This window comes from Myodes glareolus, chromosome 12 (assembly GCF_982192425.1).
Source record: "Myodes glareolus chromosome 12, mMyoGla1.1, whole genome shotgun sequence".
Classification (NCBI taxonomy): domain Eukaryota; kingdom Metazoa; phylum Chordata; class Mammalia; order Rodentia; family Cricetidae; genus Myodes; species Myodes glareolus.
Window position 1 is genome coordinate 5937581 of NC_142037.1, and position 21096 is coordinate 5958676.

The 21096-nt window shown below is 40.2% G+C and overlaps 1 protein-coding gene across 2 annotated transcripts in view; it reads left to right on the forward strand.

The window, feature by feature from the left end:
- Positions 1 to 21096, forward strand: part of Vcl (vinculin) — a 93543-nt gene that overhangs the window by 55465 nt on the left and 16982 nt on the right. For both annotated transcript variants that reach the window (XM_048426422.3, XM_048426421.3), the window contains exons 7-14: positions 2434 to 2524; positions 3791 to 3938; positions 8645 to 8798; positions 9809 to 9984; positions 13305 to 13495; positions 15210 to 15409; positions 16441 to 16569; positions 19619 to 19768. In XM_048426422.3, the coding sequence (XP_048282379.1) occupies positions 2434 to 2524; positions 3791 to 3938; positions 8645 to 8798; positions 9809 to 9984; positions 13305 to 13495; positions 15210 to 15409; positions 16441 to 16569; positions 19619 to 19768 (1239 nt within the window). The remainder of the gene's footprint in view (positions 1 to 2433; positions 2525 to 3790; positions 3939 to 8644; positions 8799 to 9808; positions 9985 to 13304; positions 13496 to 15209; positions 15410 to 16440; positions 16570 to 19618; positions 19769 to 21096) is intronic.

The following is a 21096-nucleotide window of genomic DNA, read 5'->3' on the forward strand; positions in this document are numbered from 1 at the left end:
TGGAGTCAGCAGACTTGAGATCAAATTCTAAGAGTGATTCCTTTTTTTTAATTTGTAAAACAAAATTACTTTTAAACCTGAGACTCAATGAAGTAATTGAAGGAAAAAAATGGCTAAAACAATCTATCATGCAGGAAATCAAAATTACCTTCCTAACCAGTAGCCTTTACTGCTAGATTAGTGCTAAAATTTGTCTGACATTTGAAAATATGTCATTTTCTTTAGAATTTAGATTTTGAAATGTAGATAAATGTGTGTTGGTTTTCTCACCAAAATAAAAGTATAACTGTGGGGTGGTGGTGACACATATCTTTTGATCCCAACACTCAAGAGGCAGAGGCAGATGGAGTTCTGAGTTCGAGGCCAGCCTGGTCTACTGAGCAAGTTCTAGGACAGCCAGGGCTACACAAAGAAACCCTGTCTTGAAAAACAAAAACAAATAGAAAGTGTTACAGAAATGTTTATTATCAGTCTTTTAAATTTCACATTGACACAGTCCTCTTTTCCAAGATATACACATATTTCCTGAAAGAAAGTTTATGTTAGTATAAACATATCTACACCTAGACAGTTTATTAAATCTTATAACTTATGTTAAATGCTAAAAATTTTCCAATTAGTTTCTTGAGGTTAGAAATTACCAAAGAATTTTAAGAAGATAGCCATTTGGGCCTTTCTTATTTGAAGTTCAGCTCTGTGTTCTTCTGGAGGCAAGGTTTGCTGTAAAAATTAACGTACAACAAAGGGGAGAAAAGAAACAGATTTAAACATCATTAGCAACTCACCTAAAGATACTACTCTCCTATTTTACTAGTTATAAATGGACTTTGGACCAGATCGTCATGATGCTGCCTTGTATTGGTAGCTATCATAGTTCCGTGTAACTTGATAACTTTTTACACCCCGTACCCATCCCCATAGCTTAGTTCACCTGTTTGTTGCTGTGGCTAAGAAGACAGTTAGAATGAGAGAGCTTTTCCTCTCTTTCTAGATGGGAGAGAAAGGACTTCTGAAGTGGAGGGTCTGTCTTCTGAGTAGGTACTTTGGAAATGCTATAGTTCACCTGCGAGTAGTGCCTGTTCTTTGTGTTAGCGGTGGCTCTTTGAACTGGAAATCGGTATGTGCTTGGTGCCTCCTTGTGGAAGCTTGATGGTATGACACTGTAGGATTGGAAACTGAAGAAGGCTGGGGATGGGGCATTGCCTAGAATTTTAGAGGTTAACATGCTTTGATAGGTTGACTCTCCGAGAGTCAATCCTCTGGTGCAAAAAGGAGAGAGACTTTTTTAAGATGCTAAATGCAAACTTAAGAGATGGACAGCCTAGTGCCAGTTGTAGTAGCACACACCTTTAATCCCAGAATTTGTGAGGCAGTCACAGAGGCAGGCAAATCATTGCGATGCCAGTCTGGTATATACATCATGAGCTCCAGGGAAGCTATGCACAGTTATACCTGAGAGACAGACAGAGGGACAGTGTATCACACTGCCAATTCTAAAGATTGGCACATAGATATTTGTTATAGTGTTTTTTGCATTGTTATGCATTAAAAATTGATTAAGCTGGGAGTGGTGGCATATACTTTTAATTAGGAAATTTCTGTGAGTTCAAGGCCAGTCTGGCCGACATGGCAAGTTCTGGACAGCCAGAGCTATACAATGAACCCCCCCCCCCAATTCTCTTTATTGTTTTGTACCTATATATATATATTCTGGGAGAGTCTATGTTTGCTTTATGCTTATCATCATGAGTCCTGGTTATGAGTAATACATTGAGGTCCATGTATTAGGGATGGCAAGTGATCGAAGGATGGGAAGGGAGCGACCAGCAGTGTGCTTTCTTCATGGAGGACTTTTAGTGATTTATTCCGAGAACCAAATCAAGTGGTTACATTAACACCTTCTATTTATTTTTTTCAACAAGTAATTCTAAATTTTTAAAAATTAACTATATATAATAAAACACTATCCTGTGTGTGTGTGTTTTTATGTGCGCGCGCGCGTGTGTGCGCGCACACGTGCATTTCAAAACAAGAAGTAAAAGAACTGTGCTTTGTGACACCACATACTACTGGGCTGCCTAAAGCAGGGAGGACTCTGGCAAGGCTTCAGCTGATGGCTGTTGGCTACTGAAAGGCTGGTAATGAAGCATGAGGCCCGGGGCTTTGTTTTGCAGAAGACATTAGACATTTTTTGACTTTAGCAGTTTTTTTTTAAAGTTTTTGCAGTTTTAGCAGTGGAGACACAGGAGGTAGGATAGAATTAACTGGAGATTTGCATGCAAGGAACACAGGAATTGTGGTGTTTTGAGATTATTTTGAGGCTGTTACAGGACTGCCTTAGCTGTTGTGTGTTAGTGCTGTAACTCCCTCTCTGTAAAAACTGAGAGACCAAGATATAAAACAGACAAAATAACTGGGGTTTCTCTTCCAAAGGACACTGAAGCTATGAAGAGAGCGCTGGCGTCCATAGATTCCAAACTGAATCAAGCCAAAGGTTGGCTCCGTGACCCCAGTGCCTCCCCAGGTAACCTGCAGTTCTTTTCTGAACAATAAACTACTAAAATACAAGTAAATGAAGGAGAGGAATGAACTGTTCTATAATCTCAGCATCCTGAGGTAGTTGTAACATCCCACCAGAATTCCCAGTAACTGAAACTGTTGACAGAAGTTTCTGTCCCGCCTGCAGCCGTTCAGTCCCAGATAAACGTGCAGAGTTCTCTATTAATTATAAACTAGTTGCCCTATTAGCTCAGGCTTCTTATTAACTTTTATAACTTATATTAGCCCATAATTCTTGTTTGTGTTAGCCACGTGGCTTGGTACCTTTTTCAGCGAGGCATTCTCATCTTGCTTCCTCTGCATCTGGGTAATGGCTACAGACTGCATCTTTCCTCTTACCAGAATTCTCCTGTTCTCATTGCCCCGCCTCTACTTCATGCCTAACTACTGGCCAATCAGCATTTTCTTAAACAAGTGCAAGAAACAAATCTTTACAGGGTAAAACCATTGTCCCATAGCATGAAACATTCCTAGGTCTTAAGGGATGAGTTAACAGGCTTTATCGCCTCTTGTCATGAAACAATAAACAAAGCTAAGTTGCTATTCCTTTTTTTTAATCATTTATTTATTTATTTATTAAAAATTTCCACCTCCTCCCCTCTTCCCAGTACCCTCCCACTTCCTCCACTCCCTCTTTCCCTCCCTCTCCAATCCTAAGAGCAGTCAGGTTCATTGAAAGATTGTTGATTCACCCATCCCCTCAATCAAAAGTGAATTGTCAATAAAAGCTCTTTTTTGCTATTCAGGTTGTGCAGACACCATTTATGTTAGCAAAGTAATTAGTTAAGCAGATTGTATAGTGATGCCTATAGGAATGGAAGAATGAAGTTGACTATATAAAGACAAGACCCAAGTAGGTTATTGAGCTTGGCTTTTCTAATTTAATCTTTATTCAACTTTAGATTGTTTGAACAAATGGGAAAAACCTAATGGAGGTACCAAGCACAGTGAAATGACTAGATTCTTTTCTCATTATCCACATTCTTATGTCAAGTCACTTCATATCTCTCAGCAGATATCGTGCCCAATACCTTTCTCAGCAGGGCCTGTGGTTAAAACCTCACATCATGGTTGGGAGGCACTGCGTGACTTTTAGCTGTCAGAGGGAAGGTTTTCTATTGCTTGTCTGTTTAAGTCATCCATTCCTTCATGAATGAAATGACTTGTAAAGTAACCTCTCTGAATAATTGATGTGCCTACAATGTAGATATTGAATATCTTACTATTCTAGGGGACGCTGGTGAGCAGGCCATCAGGCAGATCTTAGATGAAGCTGGAAAAGTTGGTGAACTTTGTGCAGGCAAGGAACGCAGGGAGATCCTAGGAACCTGCAAAATGCTAGGACAGATGACTGACCAAGTGGCTGACCTCCGAGCCAGGTAAGGTTTCTCTGCTTTGTTCAAACGAGTAGTGAACAACTCACTCCTAATGAGGTCATTCAGGATACAAGTCCATGCCAGTTTTACTGAAAATAGAACTGTAAAATAGGTAAAGACTAATAAAGTTAGAACTTATTTTGTAATTGATTTTTTAAAAAAAGTTTTTAGCAAGAGTTTTTATGAAGTATAAGGGGCAGAGTTGAAATCTGACCAAGTTAGTTATCTTTTGTAAAAGATCGATGGTAGAAAGAAATATCAAAGAGTAACAACAGGACTGGCGGTACATCTCACTTGGTAGAATGCTTGCTTTGTATGCGCGAGCCCATCAACCAGGCGAGAAATGAAAACCTTGAATCCTAGAACTCAGGAGGTAGTGGCAGGAGGACCACTGTCATCCTCACTGCCTATTGAATTGAAGGCCACGCTGAGCCACATGAGATAATGTATTTTCATTTTGTGTTAAAATTTATTTTAACCCTAAAAGAGACACACATGGATCTAATCTACATGGAAAGTAGAAAAAGACAAGTTCTCCTGAGTAAATTGGTAGCATGGGAACCATGGGAGAGAGTTGAAGGGGAGAGGGGAGGGAAGGAGGGGAGCAGATAAAAATATATAGCTCAATAAAAAATATAAATTAAATATAAAAAATTTAAAAATTGTTAATATTTTATTATTTTTGTATATATACCTATATTCTCTGAGCCATCTCACAGACTCTTGTAATTTGTTTTTTAACCTTCCTTTTACTCTTCACAAGTCTTTGATTTTAGAATACCTCTACCCCAAAATAAGTACACTTAGTTTGCTATTGAAAAAAACTCAGGAGAATGTAGATTTAAAAAAAATTATATATGCAGTTGATGAATACATTTTAGACATTGAGAGGATTAAATTGTGTTTAAATCTAGTGTAGATGAAGTTTAATTTTGCTTTGAGAATGTCCTGAAACTTCTTGTTCATTAGGGTACACGGCATATTGTAGACAGCAGCACGGAGACAAACCTCCACATGCTCCTTACCATTCTACTTGGTCCAAAGTACTCACATCCAACTGTAGGCTGTAAAAGCACTTCTTTTGGATCAATACAAAAGTTTTATTCTTATGAAACTGTTCCTTTCCACCTAAAACAATGCAGGTACCTGTACATAATAGGCATTCTTTTTGTGGCATTATAGATATAGAAGCCCCTGGACCTTCAGAGGTGCATTTGGAGGCGGAGGGAACAGCTTAGATGTGGTCTCATGGCTCTCACTGAACCTGTTTCCTGTTGAGAAGCAGCCTTCTTTGTCAGAAGCATGGCAAGAACTTTGCAGAAAGGAGAAAAGAAGTTTTGTTCCCCTTTGGAAAAATGCCAGTGCAGTTTGACAAGATTCTTGGCTCTTCTAATTTTTCATTGCTGGCTCTTTGGTCTGCATCCCTTTCACAGTGTGGCAGGCAATTTTCATTCGGAATTCTCAAAAACATAGTTGTGAATATCAGAAAAGAATGAGATGATTGTATGGGAGAGTCTACTAATCTGTCAAGAGAAAAGGCTAGACCAGAGATCAGTAACTATGGCCCTGCTTCATACTGAAGCCTGTGTTATCCTCTCATATTCAAAGACTAGAAAACCACCTTTTTACAGTTAAATCCATATATCAGAAGTAATCCTCATAACTAATTACTATATTTGAATGAAATAAAAGAAACCATGGGCAGTATTCCTCAGTCTTTCATTTTCTTGTCAGATGTGGGAAGGCCTCAGTATGAGAAAAGGCTTCACGTAAGCTCCTGGCACTACATTTCAGGGGCTCATTACCTACAGTGTTAGTGTAGAAGAACTTTTAAAAAGAGGACAAAGGGGTTGAGCAGATCGTTCAGTCAGTAAAGTATTTGCCTAGCAAGTGTGAAGCTTCTTAGAAGCTGTGTAAAAAGTCAGACCTCATAGCACTCTGACTGTAATTCCACTACCAATGAGGTAGAGAAAGGCACATTCCTGGGGCTCACTGTCCAAGCAGCCTAGCTTAATCAGCAAATTCTAGACCAGCGAGAGACCCTGTGTCATAAACAAAGCAGATAACAGCTGACAACACCACACACTGGCATGCACACCTGGACACACATGCACGTGTGCACACACACACAGAAAAAGATCAATATGGGCTGCAGAGATGGCTCCATGGGTAAGAGCACTGGCTGCCCTTTCAGAGGACCCGGGTTCAGTTCCCAGCACCACACCGTATAACTATCTGTAGCTCTAGTTCCAGAGGATTCAGTGCCCTTTTCTGACCTCTGCAGGCACTGCACACATGGTGCACAGATACATGCAGACAAAACACCCATATACACCAAGTAAGAATAAATGCCATCTCAAAAAAGAATTTTTGTTTTGTTTTGGTTTTTGTTTTTCGAGACAGGGTTTCTCTGTGTAGCTTTGGATCCTGTTCTGGAACTAGCTCTTATAGACCAGGCTGAAAAGAATTTTTTTGGGGGCGGGGGGAAGATGGGTAATAGATTCATTTTACTGTTAAGGAGACAAGGATGTTTTGGAGTTTTTCCTAAAGTTAGAAGCTCAGATTGGGATGAATCATGTTTTTCCTTACAATGATAAAATTGTCACACAGATGGTTGGCTTTATTAGCCTAAATGGATTAAAATATTCCGAGTTTGTAAAAAGATGGCAAGTCTTGCTTTTTGGCCTAGAAACTCTGTTAAGGGACTGGTCTCTACCCAGTCCCATCGTGCTTTTGCGGTAGTAGAACACCATTCTGAGAAAAGGAAATATACCCGTTCTCTAAGACTTCAGGAAACTGCTGTTTTGTTCCTCAGTACTGACTCCTTACTTAGTAATGGAAGGTACACATTGATATTCTTACTGGGGGCTGGAGAGATGACTCACAGTTAAGAGTATTCACTACTCTTCCAGAGGACCCAGGTTTAATTCCCAGCACCCACATGGCAGCTCACAGCTGTCTGTAACTCCAGTTTCCAGGGGATCTGACACCCTCACATAGACATATGTGCAGTCAAAACACCAAAGCACATAAAAAAGAAAGAAAATGAAGAGAAAGAGCGAAGTCAGGAGATGTCACAGTGTACATTTCTTGCTTGCTGTGTTTTAGAAATCCCCACTCAGACCTGCTCTAAAGTCTGTCCACCTGATGCCCTCAAAAATGAAAGCTATCAGCTAGGTGTGCGGTGCACGCCTTTAATCCCATCACTCAGGAGTCAGAGGCAGGTCAATCTCTGTGAGTTCGAGTCCAGCCTGGTCTACAGAGAATTTCAGGACAGACACAGCTACACAGACAAACCCTGTCTTGAACCACTCCCTCCCCACAAAAAAGATTGTTAGGTTCATTGTATTAATTAGTGATGATAGCTTATTTACATTAGTAGTTTATAAACGTGTGTTCTCAAAGTGTTTTCAGGTATATTTTTTCTTCCCCATTTTTTTTTCTTTTTCTTTCTGCAACACCCCCCTCTCCCTCCTCCCCGAGCTGCGAATTAAACTCAGGATCTCACAAATTCAGGCAAGCTGCCTACAACTCTGAGCCATACCTCAACCCTGATGTATATTACCTCTTTTTTTCCCTTCTCAGTGCTGGGAATCAAACCCTTATACTGCCTACCACTGAACTAATTGTACATTTCCTATCAAAGTATGTTATTTTGATAGGTGAAGTATTTTGTTAAATAAACAGGGCAAATACTGTATTGTTACTTACCTTCATTTTATGTAATTTTAATTTTATAAATAAAAAAGAAGCTTCCAGGTATGGTGACACACTCTCAGTACTTGGGAAGCACAGACAGGTGAATATTTGAGAATTTTAGGTCAGCCTGGTCCAAACAGGGAGTTCCAAATAGGCAGCACCTATCTCAAAAACAAACAACCCCCTCCCCCAAATTCTAAAGCCCAAGAATGTTAAACATTAGAACAAAAATCCCACAGGGGTCAAAAAGTCAGGATTTAGAGAAACAGATCTAATTGGTTTCACTGTGGTATATTCTCTCATGCTTAAATAATTTATTAAAATATACTTATTGAGTCGGGCGGTGGTGGCGCACGCCTTTAATCCCAGCACTTGGGAGGCAGAGGCAGATGGATCTCTGTGAGTTCAAGGCCAGCCTGGTCTACAAGAGCTAGTTCCAGGACAGGCTCCAAAGCTACAGAGAAACCATATATATATATATTTGAAATAATAATTGAACTTATTCTGAAATAATTTTAATGTATGATTCCCTATAAACAAGACAAATTAATGGACTATTCATTTCTAAAGCACACACAATCTTATAGTAACAAATCCTTCTGTAACAGTAAGATCTCCTGCAAATTTTCCTGCTGCAATTTATGTTTGGTTATGTAGTCAAGAATAATTATCAAATTTTGCTAACCTGGCTTTCAAGTCATTAAATAGTTCCCTAAAACTAATGTGAGTTTTACATGGTATCACATGCTGATAATTCTAGCACTTGGGAAGAAGAGCCTGGAAGATGAGGTGTTCGAAACTAGCTATAGTTACATAAGACCTGGTTTCAAACAACAAAACAGAATAAAAACATGTTTTTGAAAGCAAAGGAGAAAGTAGGTGGTTGGATGTTTTTCCTTTGTTCAGTTTTCGGGGGAAATCAAGAAAGACACACATGTTAATAAAAATGACATGTATTTGTTATTAAGTATCTGAGAGGATATAATGACCGTATCTGTCATTCTGAGTAGAGGACAAGGAGCCTCGCCAGTGGCCATGCAGAAGGCTCAGCAGGTGTCTCAGGGTCTCGACGTGCTCACTGCGAAAGTGGAAAATGCAGCTCGGAAGCTGGAAGCCATGACAAACTCAAAGCAGAGTATTGCCAAGAAGATTGATGCTGCCCAGGTGAGGACCATTCTCTGTAGGGACAGGCTGGAGAAGAGAAGAAGGGTTCTTAGTATCCCATATCTCTTCCTGCACTGCCCTTTGCTCTCATCTACTGTGGGTAGGTAGTGGATGCTCCTCAGTGAAGACTGATTCCCAGTAGTTTCCGGGGTAACACCTACACTGTCATAGGTGTAGACATGTTTGTCTACAGTTTGAATTAAAGATCTTAATTTTCACTACTTCAGCTAGTTAAAAGATCTCTGAATGACAGAATCCTAGATCTCGAAATCATTTCCTGTCTTAGAATTCTCTACTGTATTAGGTCAATTGTGTACAGATTTAGGGCTCTATTCTATGTAAAATACCTTTCAAGTGTTTTACAAACACAAATGCTTGAAAACTGGAAAAAAAAGATGATTCATTTAAAGATGGGAGAAGGCTTATGAAGATATTTTATTCTTTTTTATTTTGGTTTATCTTTTTTTCTTTCAGTTTGGTTGTCAAACACAGGGCCTTGTGCAAGTTACTTAAGCACTGTATAATTGAGCTAAAATTCCAGCCTGAGAATTATTTTATTTATTTTAAAAATAATTTATTTATTTTTATCTTATGTGCATTGGTGTTTTGCCTGCCTGTATGTCTTTGTGAGGGTGTCAGATTTGGAGTTATAGGCAGTTGCTAGCTACCAGGTGGGTGATGGAATTGAACCCATCCCATCTTCTTAACCAGCTCCTGAGAATTGTTTTAATGGAAATCAACATGGCTGGTAACATAGCTCAGTGGTAGGAGTGTTTGGCTAGGTTTGATCCCCAATATTTGGGGTGGTGGGGATATGACATGATGGTACACAGAAAAGATGAGTGATTTGATGTTACCTGAGCTAATAACATGTGTAAAACAATTAGAATTAGCACTCTAAAATGATTACCATTATGCCATGTGACTACTTGAGAGCTATATCTGATGGATTTGCAAGTTTTAATGTCGTTCACGAGTAGATGACATTGTCCACTTTGGTGTGTATGTAGAATTGGCTTGCAGATCCAAACGGTGGGCCTGAAGGAGAAGAACAGATTCGAGGGGCTTTGGCGGAAGCGCGGAAGATTGCAGAATTATGTGATGATCCTAAGGAGAGAGATGACATCCTACGCTCCCTTGGAGAGATAGCCGCTCTGACCTCTAAATTGGGAGATTTACGAAGACAGTACGTATTTAATTTCTTAGTTCAAAATGAGTATTTCTCCTCACCTCCCCTTCTCCCTTTCTTCTATTTTAGGAGCATGTTGAGTTGAATCCCCATAGGTTAAATGCACATCTAATCCCCCAAATGTAAATCCTTGGACTCTTATCTCAGACATGATGTATGGTAAATCCATGTGGGATCTCCATAGGTTAAATATGTTTGTGACATGGCTAGGTCAGATGTTGCCTCTGGTATCAGTGATGTAACTGAAGTTTATTTAATAATTTGTTAGTGATCCTAGTTTTAAATGAGAACATTTAGCCTGCTGAGAATTAATTTTCAAGCTCTATATTCATTGTTTCTAAAGTAGGACTTTGCTTGCTTTGTTTGTTACTGTCTGTCCTAGACACAGGGAAAATCATTGTTGTAGTTAGCTATGAAAAGATTCCTGCGTGTTTATGTGATCAAGACAAAAAGCATACTTTCTCCCTTCACTAGCACTGTGATTTCTCGAGTAGCAATTATATAAAGGATTCTTCAATTACATTTCCTGGATGATTGTTCCTGTAATAACATCCTTGCTACAGCTTCCTTTCTTAAAGATTTTCATCATGCCTACTCTGATTATATGGAAAATTACTCCTTTGTTCTGACAAAGATAATGCTGTTGTAAAATAACAACTAAACAGCACCATGGACTGGGCAATATAGTTCAGTTGGTTGAGTTCTTGTGCAGGCTCCTGGGCTTGATTGCAAGCTTTGTATAAAACAAGGCATGGTAAATGATGTCTATAATCACAGAAACTGGGAGATAGAGCCAGGAGGATCGGAAGTTCAAGGTCTCCTGTGGCTCCACCATGAATTTGAGGCAAGCCTGGGCTATCTGAGACCCTATCTGAAAAAAACAAGCCAAACTAAACCAAACTAAACCAAATCAGTCCCATGTCTGATTTGCTGTACCTAGGATGCCTAGGCAGTCCGAGTTGAGTGTCTTGTCCTCCCTCACTGGTCCATGTGTGTCTCCCAGAATAATTGCTTTGTCCAAGAGTATGTTCTCTGAGAGCTAGAGGAGGACTGATCTTGGTCAAGGATATAGTATAGTGACTGCACTCCTCAGCCGGCCTCTCAACGCGTTTCAGGAATGTTAAAGAAGGGAATGATGGCAAAGAAGAAATGACTGTCTTTTATGACGCAAACATGCAGCACCATTCTCTAAGAATAACCAAGGTCATATTCCATTTCTTCTATTTAACTTAGATGTTCTGTTTCTGTTCTTCTATGAGAAAATATCTATTTTTGTCTTCCAAAGTAAGGGATTTGTTATTATCTTCTGACAAAGAGGACATTGCTGACTAAGAAACCATAAAGGCAGAGACTATGAATTCCTGGTACCTAACACAATCCATTGCATAGATAGATACTCGTGAATATTTTTTAGATGACAAAGAGGTAACTGTTGGTAGCAGAGATAACAGTAGACCTTCATGCTGTCATCATAGTTAACACTGTAACATAAATAGACATGTATATAACCTGGCAACAGGACTAGTCGTTTGAAAATCGTGATAAGCACCTTCTTTGTCTAGCTTTTAGAGAAAATTAAAATAATAAAGAAGTTTTTAAAATTAGTCATTCTGACAGATGGGTTGATATTTTTGTTTTTATAGATGAAGCAGATGAAGGTACTTTTCTGTGATTGAGTAGTCTCAAAATTGATCAGATTCTTTATATTTCCTTTTTCTTTCTTAAATTGTTACTTACTTTATGTTTTATGGCTGTGCTGTGTGCACATATGTCTGTGTACCACATGCATGCCTGGTGCTTACAGAAGCCAGAAGAGGGTGTTGAATCTGGAACTGAAGCTGTTGCAGATGGTTGTGAGCCACCATGCAGGTGCTGGGAATTGAACCTGGATTCTCGAAAAGAGCAGCTAATCCTTGTAACTGCTGAGCCATTTTTTTTTTCCAGTCCTGCCTTTTTGTTTTCTTAATGGTTAGAATCACATCTTTTGGGTCAGTTTCTATTCTTGAGACATAACATGATTGTTTTTTTAAATTTTTGTGTGGCTACATTTGTTGATGTTCTGCGGCTGCAAGGAACTGGATTGAGAATATATAGTGGCATCTAATGGAACTGCAGCTTGACTGTGGTCAAGTCTACTAGTAACTAGAAGGCCCCGTGTCCTCGTTCAGTATCTTTATTGCCAAATGGGTTCTACATGTCTGTTTTTTACTCTTTTTTTCCATGTTACTTGGGCCTTCTACCTTTGGTTTGACAAACCACACCCCAGGCTTAACATGATTGTCTGTCTCCAGAGCCACTACTGGTTGACTTTGACAATGTTTTGAAGTGTGGACCAATGATTACTTGAAAATTTTGTTTAAAATGTGTACCCTTACCCCATTCTAGATATAATTTATCAAAGTCTCTTTTGATGACCAATTTAACTATCAATACCTAAAAGTTGAATCCCATTTTACTTTTATTTGCACTGTACTTAGAGAAACACTAGGGTCTAATTGCATGTGATTTGTGACTGCAGGTGTGTTGTCTCTGAGTAGAAACACACTCAAACTGGTGTTGAGTAGAACCCCAGTTCAGTCAGCTACAGCAGAGAGAGTAGGAACTGTGTGACACTGGGGTGCGTTAGTACAGGGACAGTTTCGCAGTGAGGGCTCTTTACCTCCCAGGGTTGCTGTGGGTACTGAATGATGTGAGGGAGAGCTTGTAGCGTACCTGGAGAAAGTAGGGCCCCAGCACGCACCATCACTAGCTGTGTTATTACTAGTTCTGCTTCCACTGCCAGCAAGGCTGTCTGGGCACACCTAGTTCCACAGGGAGTTTGTGGTGTTTTGCCGTTGTTTGTTTTTGTTTTTGAAGCAGGGTTTGTCTGTGTAGTCTTGGCTGTCCTGGAACTCTGTAAACCAAGGTGGCCTTGAACTCTAAGTTCTGCCTGCCTCTGCCTCCCTAGAGCTGGGATTAAAGGCGCCAACTACCCGGTTGGATCTTGTGTTTTTATGTGTGGCAGGATGAGAGTGCATGCCATCTTGTGGTGAGTGGTTAGGCTCAGCTAACATAACCTGGTAGTTGTATAATTATATAGACTGACTCAAACTAGGACAAAATAATGTGAATTTAAGTTATATCCATATTTAAGGGCTAAATAAGAGTTCATTTCAACTTAATTTAATAATCATTTAGTAATTTTCATTAATATAGTTACTAACTATATTGTATTATTATATGTTATATATAATACATGTTATTAGCTATTAAATTATCTCAACATTATTGTGCCTACAATGTAAATTATATCTGGATGGTCATTTTTACTTCTGCAGGGGCAAAGGAGACTCCCCAGAGGCTAGAGCATTGGCTAAACAGGTGACCACGGCCCTGCAGAATCTACAGACCAAAACCAACAGGGCTGTGGCCAACAGCAGACCCGCCAAGGCAGCTGTCCACCTTGAGGGAAAGATTGAACAAGCACAGCGGTGGATTGATAATCCTACAGTAGATGATCGTGGAGTTGGTAAGTGCTGGTCTCAGCACAAATGTGCACCTCACTGTTGAAAGGGTCCTCAAGCCACTGGGAAATAACTTTTCAGTGTGCTTTTATTTCCAAATACAGCTAGTGAATTTTCTATAATTTAACCAAGAAGTGTTAGAAAATAAATGATTTTGCTGTGGACAAGCTGACAAGAGTGTCATAACTGAAACTTTGAACTAATTGCTACCAATCTTATGTATATTTTCATCCTGGAGTATTTGTTTTATAGTCCTTACCAAGTACCTAGTTAAATATAGTTTTTGGAAATGACAGTAAAACTGTTTGATATCCTCACAGCATCCTGTAAAAGTTGAATCTTTTTTTTTTTTCTTTGAGACAGGGTCTCTCTATTATAACTCTAGTTGTTGTCCTGGAACTCACTGTGAAGACTAGGTTGGACTTGAACGCACAGAGATCTACCTGCCTCTGGTTTCCAAGTGCTGGGATTAAAAACATATGCCATTATGCCTGATTGAATGTTGAAAGTATAATAATCTAAAAGTTAGTTTTTTTTAAAAAAGATTTATTTATTTATTATGTATACAGTATTTTCCATATTTCTGTCTGCATTTGTGCCTACAGGCCAGAAGAGGGCACCAGATCTCTTTACAGATGGTTGTGAGCCACCATGTGGTTGCTGGGAATTGAACTTAGGACCTTTGGAAGAGCAGGCAGTGCTCTTAACCGCTGAGCCACCTCTCCAGCCCAAAGTTAGTTTTTTTTTTTTTAAGAAGACCTAAGAATAAATTTATATGAGTTTTGTTTCATGATTGCCTAGCATATCTGCCGAGGCTGAAGGATAGACTCACTGGGTAAGATGACCGCTTGAATTAGCGAGGACGAGTGCCGGTGAGGGGCTGGAGACCTGGACAGGGCATAAGCTTGTGTAGGAGTGAAATGACAGGAACATCCGGATCTGATGTTCTGTGCTTAGTGCTGTTAAAGTGTCATACCCACTGGGCAGCAATTGGGTTGTTAGGAGATTATTTTATCAATTCTTTATCAGAATGTATGTAAACACTATGAATATTATTGTAGAACTAGCAAGTGGTAAGATAGTTATGGTTAATATAAGAAAACATAGCCTATATTTTTAGGTCATGTTTTTGGATTTCTGCTTTTATAGTGCCAGGGACCAAACCTAAGACTTGTGTGTGCTGGACAAGTACTCCAAAAGGTGTCTCGTGGTTTGTTATCTCACATCTTGCTTCTTGGGTGGCTACATGACAGCTCTCTCCTTTGGCAGCTACATGGCCTCTGCCTGACTATGCCTTCTTTCTCTCTGCATTCAGTTTAGTTTTCCTGTCTACCTATATTCTGCCCTGCCATAGGCCAAAGAATTTTCTTTATTAACCAATGGTAATAAAACATTCATAGCACACAGAGGGGAATCCTACATCAAAAAAATTTAGTAAGTGGAAATTGCTCATTATAAAGAAGAAGAGTGAAGTATAAAAGTTAGGCTTGGGGTGTAGGTCAGTATGAGATGTACATGAGGCTCAGGGTCTAATCCTAGCACTTCCCCCACTAATAAAAAGTTAATGAATAGTTTGTTCTCTTTATACTTTTCTGCATTTCCAAAGAGTTATAGTTTGTCAGAGAATCCTGTGCTCCTGTTAAATGGTATTTAAAAGACTCTGGAGTAGCATCACAGTGCCTTTCCTGCATCTATGTGAACTTGTGTTTCTTGGTTTAGGTCAGGCTGCCATCCGTGGACTTGTGGCTGAAGGACATCGTCTGGCCAACGTCATGATGGGACCTTATCGCCAAGATCTTCTTGCTAAGTGTGACCGTGTAGATCAGCTAACAGCCCAACTGGCTGACTTGGCTGCCCGGGGGGAAGGGGAGAGTCCGCAGGCGAGAGCACTTGCATCCCAGCTTCAAGACTCCTTAAAGGTAGATCGTGGGATACTTTTTGATGCCTATTAGTACAAAGAAGCAACAGGCAGAAGAGACTTTTGTAGTGTGTACATGCGTGTGGAGAGGTCAGAGGACCAGTTAGGTATCAGGCACCATCTACCTTTATTTTCTGAGACAGGGCATCTCATTGTTCTGGAACTTGCCGAGAGAACAGCCAGTGACCCACCCAGGGAGCTGCCTATCTGTACCTCTCCAGTGCCAGCAGTTTTTAGTGTGGATTTAGGAGATCAAACACAGATTCTCATGTGACAAGGCAAATACTTTACTGACTGAGCTGCCCCCACCTCAGCCTGAGACTTGAGATTCTTGGGTTTAGGGAAAATTAAAACAATGTCACCAAATATATAAGGAGATTAGAGTTTGTTAGGAATAAACCAAGTGGCAGCAACTAGTGTTTTCCTAAAGTTCATTTAATTGAGAGAGCTTTCATGATTTTGCTCTATGCATTTATCATTTTACTGATGTTTAGTCAGTATTTACTTTTTTAGATAGAGCATCTCAATCTGTATGTATCTCAAATGTTGGCCTTGAACTCTTAGAAGTCTTCATAACATGACCTGAGTGCAGTGATTATATGCATGTGCCTGGAGGTTATTGAGTTTTTCTGTAGACCTTACTATTTTATTTCATTTCTTTTAATATAGTAAGCTATTTAGAAATTTGGTACTGTATTTTCCAAATAGTTAATATAGTCATCACCAGGCCTGGCTAGACCTGGGAATGGTGAGGAACTCTGTTTCACCATAGAGCCTTCTTTGGGGTCAGCCCTGTGATTTCATTATCATTTCATAGTGTCTATCATGAAAGGAATCATGTATGCCCCTTTTACTAGACACTAATATCTTAGAGAACAGAATTCATAACTAAGTCTGTGCTAGCTCTGTGCTTACACATATTTGTTATTCAAGAAATAATTTTGAAAGTGAATGAATGAATGTATCAGTGAAGTTGGCAGATATGTCTTTTGGATGTTGCTATAAATTTCATTTTTAAACAATATTTTTAAGGATCTTAAAGCTCAGATGCAGGAAGCTATGACCCAGGAGGTGTCTGATGTTTTCAGCGATACCACAACTCCCATCAAGCTGTTGGCAGTGGCGGCCACAGCTCCTCCTGATGCACCCAATAGGGAAGAGGTAGGTATCTGAAGTACATGGGTTGCTTATGGATGAAAGATTGGAATGGCAAAAGGGGGAAATATTCTAGTCCCCCAAGAGTATCAGTTATGTCTGTCTTTAACTGTTAGTTGTAGCATATCTGGCCATTAGATTAGAGCAAGTGGTGTTGCTTTTCACCACATAGCAAGAAGCATGGCATGAAAGTATGTATCTTTGGTATTGGTTCAGAAGGTAGAAGTTGGCAAGGCATCACTCCAGGCAGGAAGGGTTGAGGATCACTCCAGCCACAGCTTTCTGAGTAGGGCACTTTAGACTCAACGTAAGTCAGGACACTTTTTAAACTCACTTGATGTAATAATTCTGTGCAAACCCTTCTGGTGACTCCTCCCTGTCCCAGAGTAAAGCCAGAGTCATTACAGTGAACAGAAGGCTAGTGATGTGCTAGTAAGCTAACTCTTCAGGAAAAAGACCCCAAAAGGCCTGATTTGTAAATAAGTGTCACTTGGATTTTCACTATGTAATACTCTTGGTGTGTTGTATTGATTTTTGTTTTTTTGAGACAAGGTCTTGCTGATTGCTTTTCTAGCCATTTATTTATTTATTTTTTAAAGATTTATTTATTTATTTTGTTTACAGTGTTCTGTCTGCAAGTATGTCTGCAGGCCAGAAGAGGGCACCGGATTTTATTACAGGTGGTTGTGAGCCACCATGTGGTTGCTGGGAATTGAACTCAGGACCTCTGGAAGAACAATCAGTGCTCTCAATCTCTGAGCCATCTCTCCAGCCCCTTTTCTAGCCATTTATTAGCCACAGATGAGAAAAGTTTTGAGGGCCACTCAAGATGTGACAATTTTGGGTAAAGGTTGTGATCTTGCTTCTTAATGACTCTCCTTCTGGCCTAAGTTAGGAGGTGGCTCAGTTCAAAGTCCCCTTACACCAGGGGGATTTGCTGCTCTTTCATCCAAGCTTCCAAATTTCAGATCCCTAGATCCAACATTCTGCTGTCTTGTCTATCTGGAACCTAGATTGTAGATGCGTCCTAAGTTCCTCAGCACATGCTGTTTCTCTTTGAAATGGTTTGTTTCCTGCAGCCTTTTTCTAGCCATTCCCACCAATAGATAACTCAGGCATATTCATTTACATCACCAGTAATTCTGAATCCTTTCTATCATGTTGCCACGATTTAAATTCCGATTCTTGGTCAACCATCCACTCCCTGGATGGTTGCTTAGCTCTGTTGTCCTCAAATCATTCATTAAGTCACCAAATTGGGGAAGAGGAGTTCTTCCATTCCTGATCTTCTCCTGGCTAAGCCATCCCGTGGGCATCAGGACAAAGGCTGGAGCGTTGTGCTAAGGCCTTGTTTATATGTTTGTTTGTTGTGTACCCTAGGTGACCTGGATCTTAGGAAACTGAGGATGGCCTTGAGCCTCCTCAGTGCTGCTCTCCTAGATTGTGCTATAGCACCTGACTAATGGGGTGTGCTGGGGATCAGCTCCAGGACTTCCATGCATGCTAGCAAGCTCTCCATGTCCCCAAACTCCTGTGGTCTTCCTTTTACTACTCTATTATGTTTGTTTCATACAGGTTGCTTTCTCTTTTCCTTGCTCCTGCAGTAGCTAATTGTGTGTAATGTCTTGCATACTCAGCCCTTCTCTGTCTTTGCGTTCTCTCCCTACCTTATGACCTCCAGCTTCTTTTCTGCCTAGTTCCTCTTTATCCTTTCTTCTGTTCTTTTGCTTTCTGGATGGAGCAAGTACCTTTTCTTTTACTCCCATAAGGTTGTTGTGCGGCTGTGCTGTTTGACGTAGTGACTTACCTGTTACAAATGCCTGTTTCTGGGCTTGCTGCTAGGTTGTGAACCTTTTTAGGTGCAGATAATTATTTTCTCCATTACTTTTCAATACCTGTCTTAAGACTGGGCAAATAGTAGGTAGTCAGTAAACTTTGACTGAGCTCATAGAAAAGCAATCTAATGCATCATTTAAAGGGAGAACAGATATAGCCTGGGCTTGAAATGTCCACCAAAGTAGGCAGCAGACCTGTAAGCCTATAGTGTGGCTATCAGCAAGGGTAAGAAACCTTGTGAGCATTAACTAATAGGAAGCCAGGAAGCTGAATCAAAACAAGAGGTCAGGCTAGGTTGACTGCAGTTGGTAATATATAACACTGGCATGAGAATGGAGCTTGCCGTCGAGCTGGAAACCTTTAGAAATTGTCTGACTTGAGTCAGAGTTACAGAAGTAGTTCCTTCAAGTACCCCTAATAGTGTATTAAAAAAAGAGGTACTCTGCCAGGCTCCTGGTGTACTCAGTGCTGTTTGCTATACCTTATTTTCCACGTATCAATCCTAACGTCACCCAAACAAATAGAAGGCCTTTTGTCATTTTAAGTTAATAGTTTCTTTGATGTACAGTCTTTCATGAGACCCACGAGGGAAGGAAAGTTACCTTTTTAAGATTCAGAGACCCAGCTGAGCAGCTGAGTAGATGGATTTGCAGTGGGACTGAAAAATCACCCACCCTTGCCTTTGTGTTCCCTCCAGTAACCAGCTATCATCTTTCCCACTGAGGTCAAGGGCAGGGTTTTACAACAGTAATGGTAATGTGATCCATGGAAGGAGACTGGAGCTAGAGGACTCGTCGTGGATACGCGGGGGCTTGTAATGCACCCAGCTGCCTACAGTCGAGTCTGGAATACTTTGTCTCTCTTCTTCAAACTATGAGTGACACCTTTGGGGAATGAGATTATTTATTTAGTCTTTACATTCTGTGAACTTATTGCAGAGTATGTAATTCTGTGTGTATCCTGCTTGCTCTTGGTAAGTGAGTTTGAATGAAAATTCATGGATGTGTCTCTGTGTGTGTACGTGATGCTTAAGGCTGAACCTCTGAGGAAATATCTAAAGGCCAAGATTTGGCATTTGACTGTTGTCTTAGTAATAAGATTTGATGTCATCTCAAATTTTTAAGCAGTTTCAGAATCAGATTTAAAAGATCTTTTCTCAGACTTTCTGGTGCATTATATTGAAATAAATTTCCTTGATGTCTTTATTTTTTTTCTCAAGGTATTTGATGAGAGGGCAGCCAACTTTGAAAACCATTCAGGAAGGCTTGGAGCCACAGCGGAGAAGGCGGCTGCTGTTGGTACTGCCAATAAATCAACAGTGGAAGGCATTCAGGCATCAGTGAAGACTGCCCGAGAACTCACTCCCCAGGTTACATCACATAGTATTTACCAAATGAAATTAATTCTAGATGCTTTGTTAGGATCACATTAAAAAAGTCTGCGGAGGTGCTGGAGGGATGGTACAACAGTTAGGAGCCATCTTGAGGACTCTACCAGAGGACCCCAATTTGCTGAGAGCACCCCTGTCATTTGACTCACAACCGCATGTAATTCCATCTCCAGCGGATCTTATGCCTCTGACTTTCATGGGCATCTGCACTCATATGCACAGACCCATATGCAACATACACACCTATGCATAATTAGAAATAATAAAAACAAATCTTAAACAAATGTGTGCGGAGCTAGGGAGATAGCTTAGCCAGGAAAGCACTTGGCACATAATTATGTGGACTTGAGTCTGGATCCCCAGAACTCATGTAAAAGCCAGTCATGGTGGGTATGTCTGTAATACAGTGCTCCTAAGGTGAGATGGTGGGTGGATACAAGGAGAATCCCTGGGAATTCGCACACCAGTGAGTCTGGCATACATAGTGATGAACAACAAAGAGACCCTTGTGGCCAAAAAGTTGGAAGGTGAGGATAAAGAAAGATCAGGGTTGTCCTCTGACTTCCGCACCATTTGTGGCACACGTGTACAGATTCACAAGTGCTTGCATGCACATCATATATACATACATCATACACATATACCCCATATCCATATTTACATATTCATTGGGTCAAACTTGGTGACCTCTAGGATTATGGAGGACTTTGACCTTTATATATTTTTGAACTGTTTGCATTTTTAGATAATGGTCAGTATTTTGACAGCAAAAGCGGGCAGTAAAGCAGCCCTCCCACCATCACATATATGTATTTAAGCATCTCTTTGAGGGGATTGAGAAGAATAGTTGCTTTCATTGCTAGCTTTCCTTTTGTACCCAATCGCATAACTAAAGTGTATAATTAATTAAAAGGATAGCTGGGAAGTCTAAGAACAAAAGAAGATTGGAAATGAGAGAAAACAAATTGGAAAGAATTAAGGTTCTGATAAGTCAGTCTGTCTTCCCTCCCCTCCCCACTCCCCTTTTTCTGAGGCAGGCTTTTGATTTGTAGCCAAGGCTGTACTAACACTGTCTAATTCTGGAACTCCAGGTGTGCGGTACCATACCCAGCCAGCTTTCTTTAGAAGATCAGCTGCTCAGCATCATTTGGTGTTGGTTCCCCCTTTCTCTTACTAACACAGTAAAATCCATTACATTTATTAAGTGCCTGTGATATATTGGGGGTTCTGCTGGCCTTTATAAATCTGTGATTCTAGCTTTCGTGGGAACTTTTCTGGGGAGGGGAGGGAAATGGTCCATGTGTGTT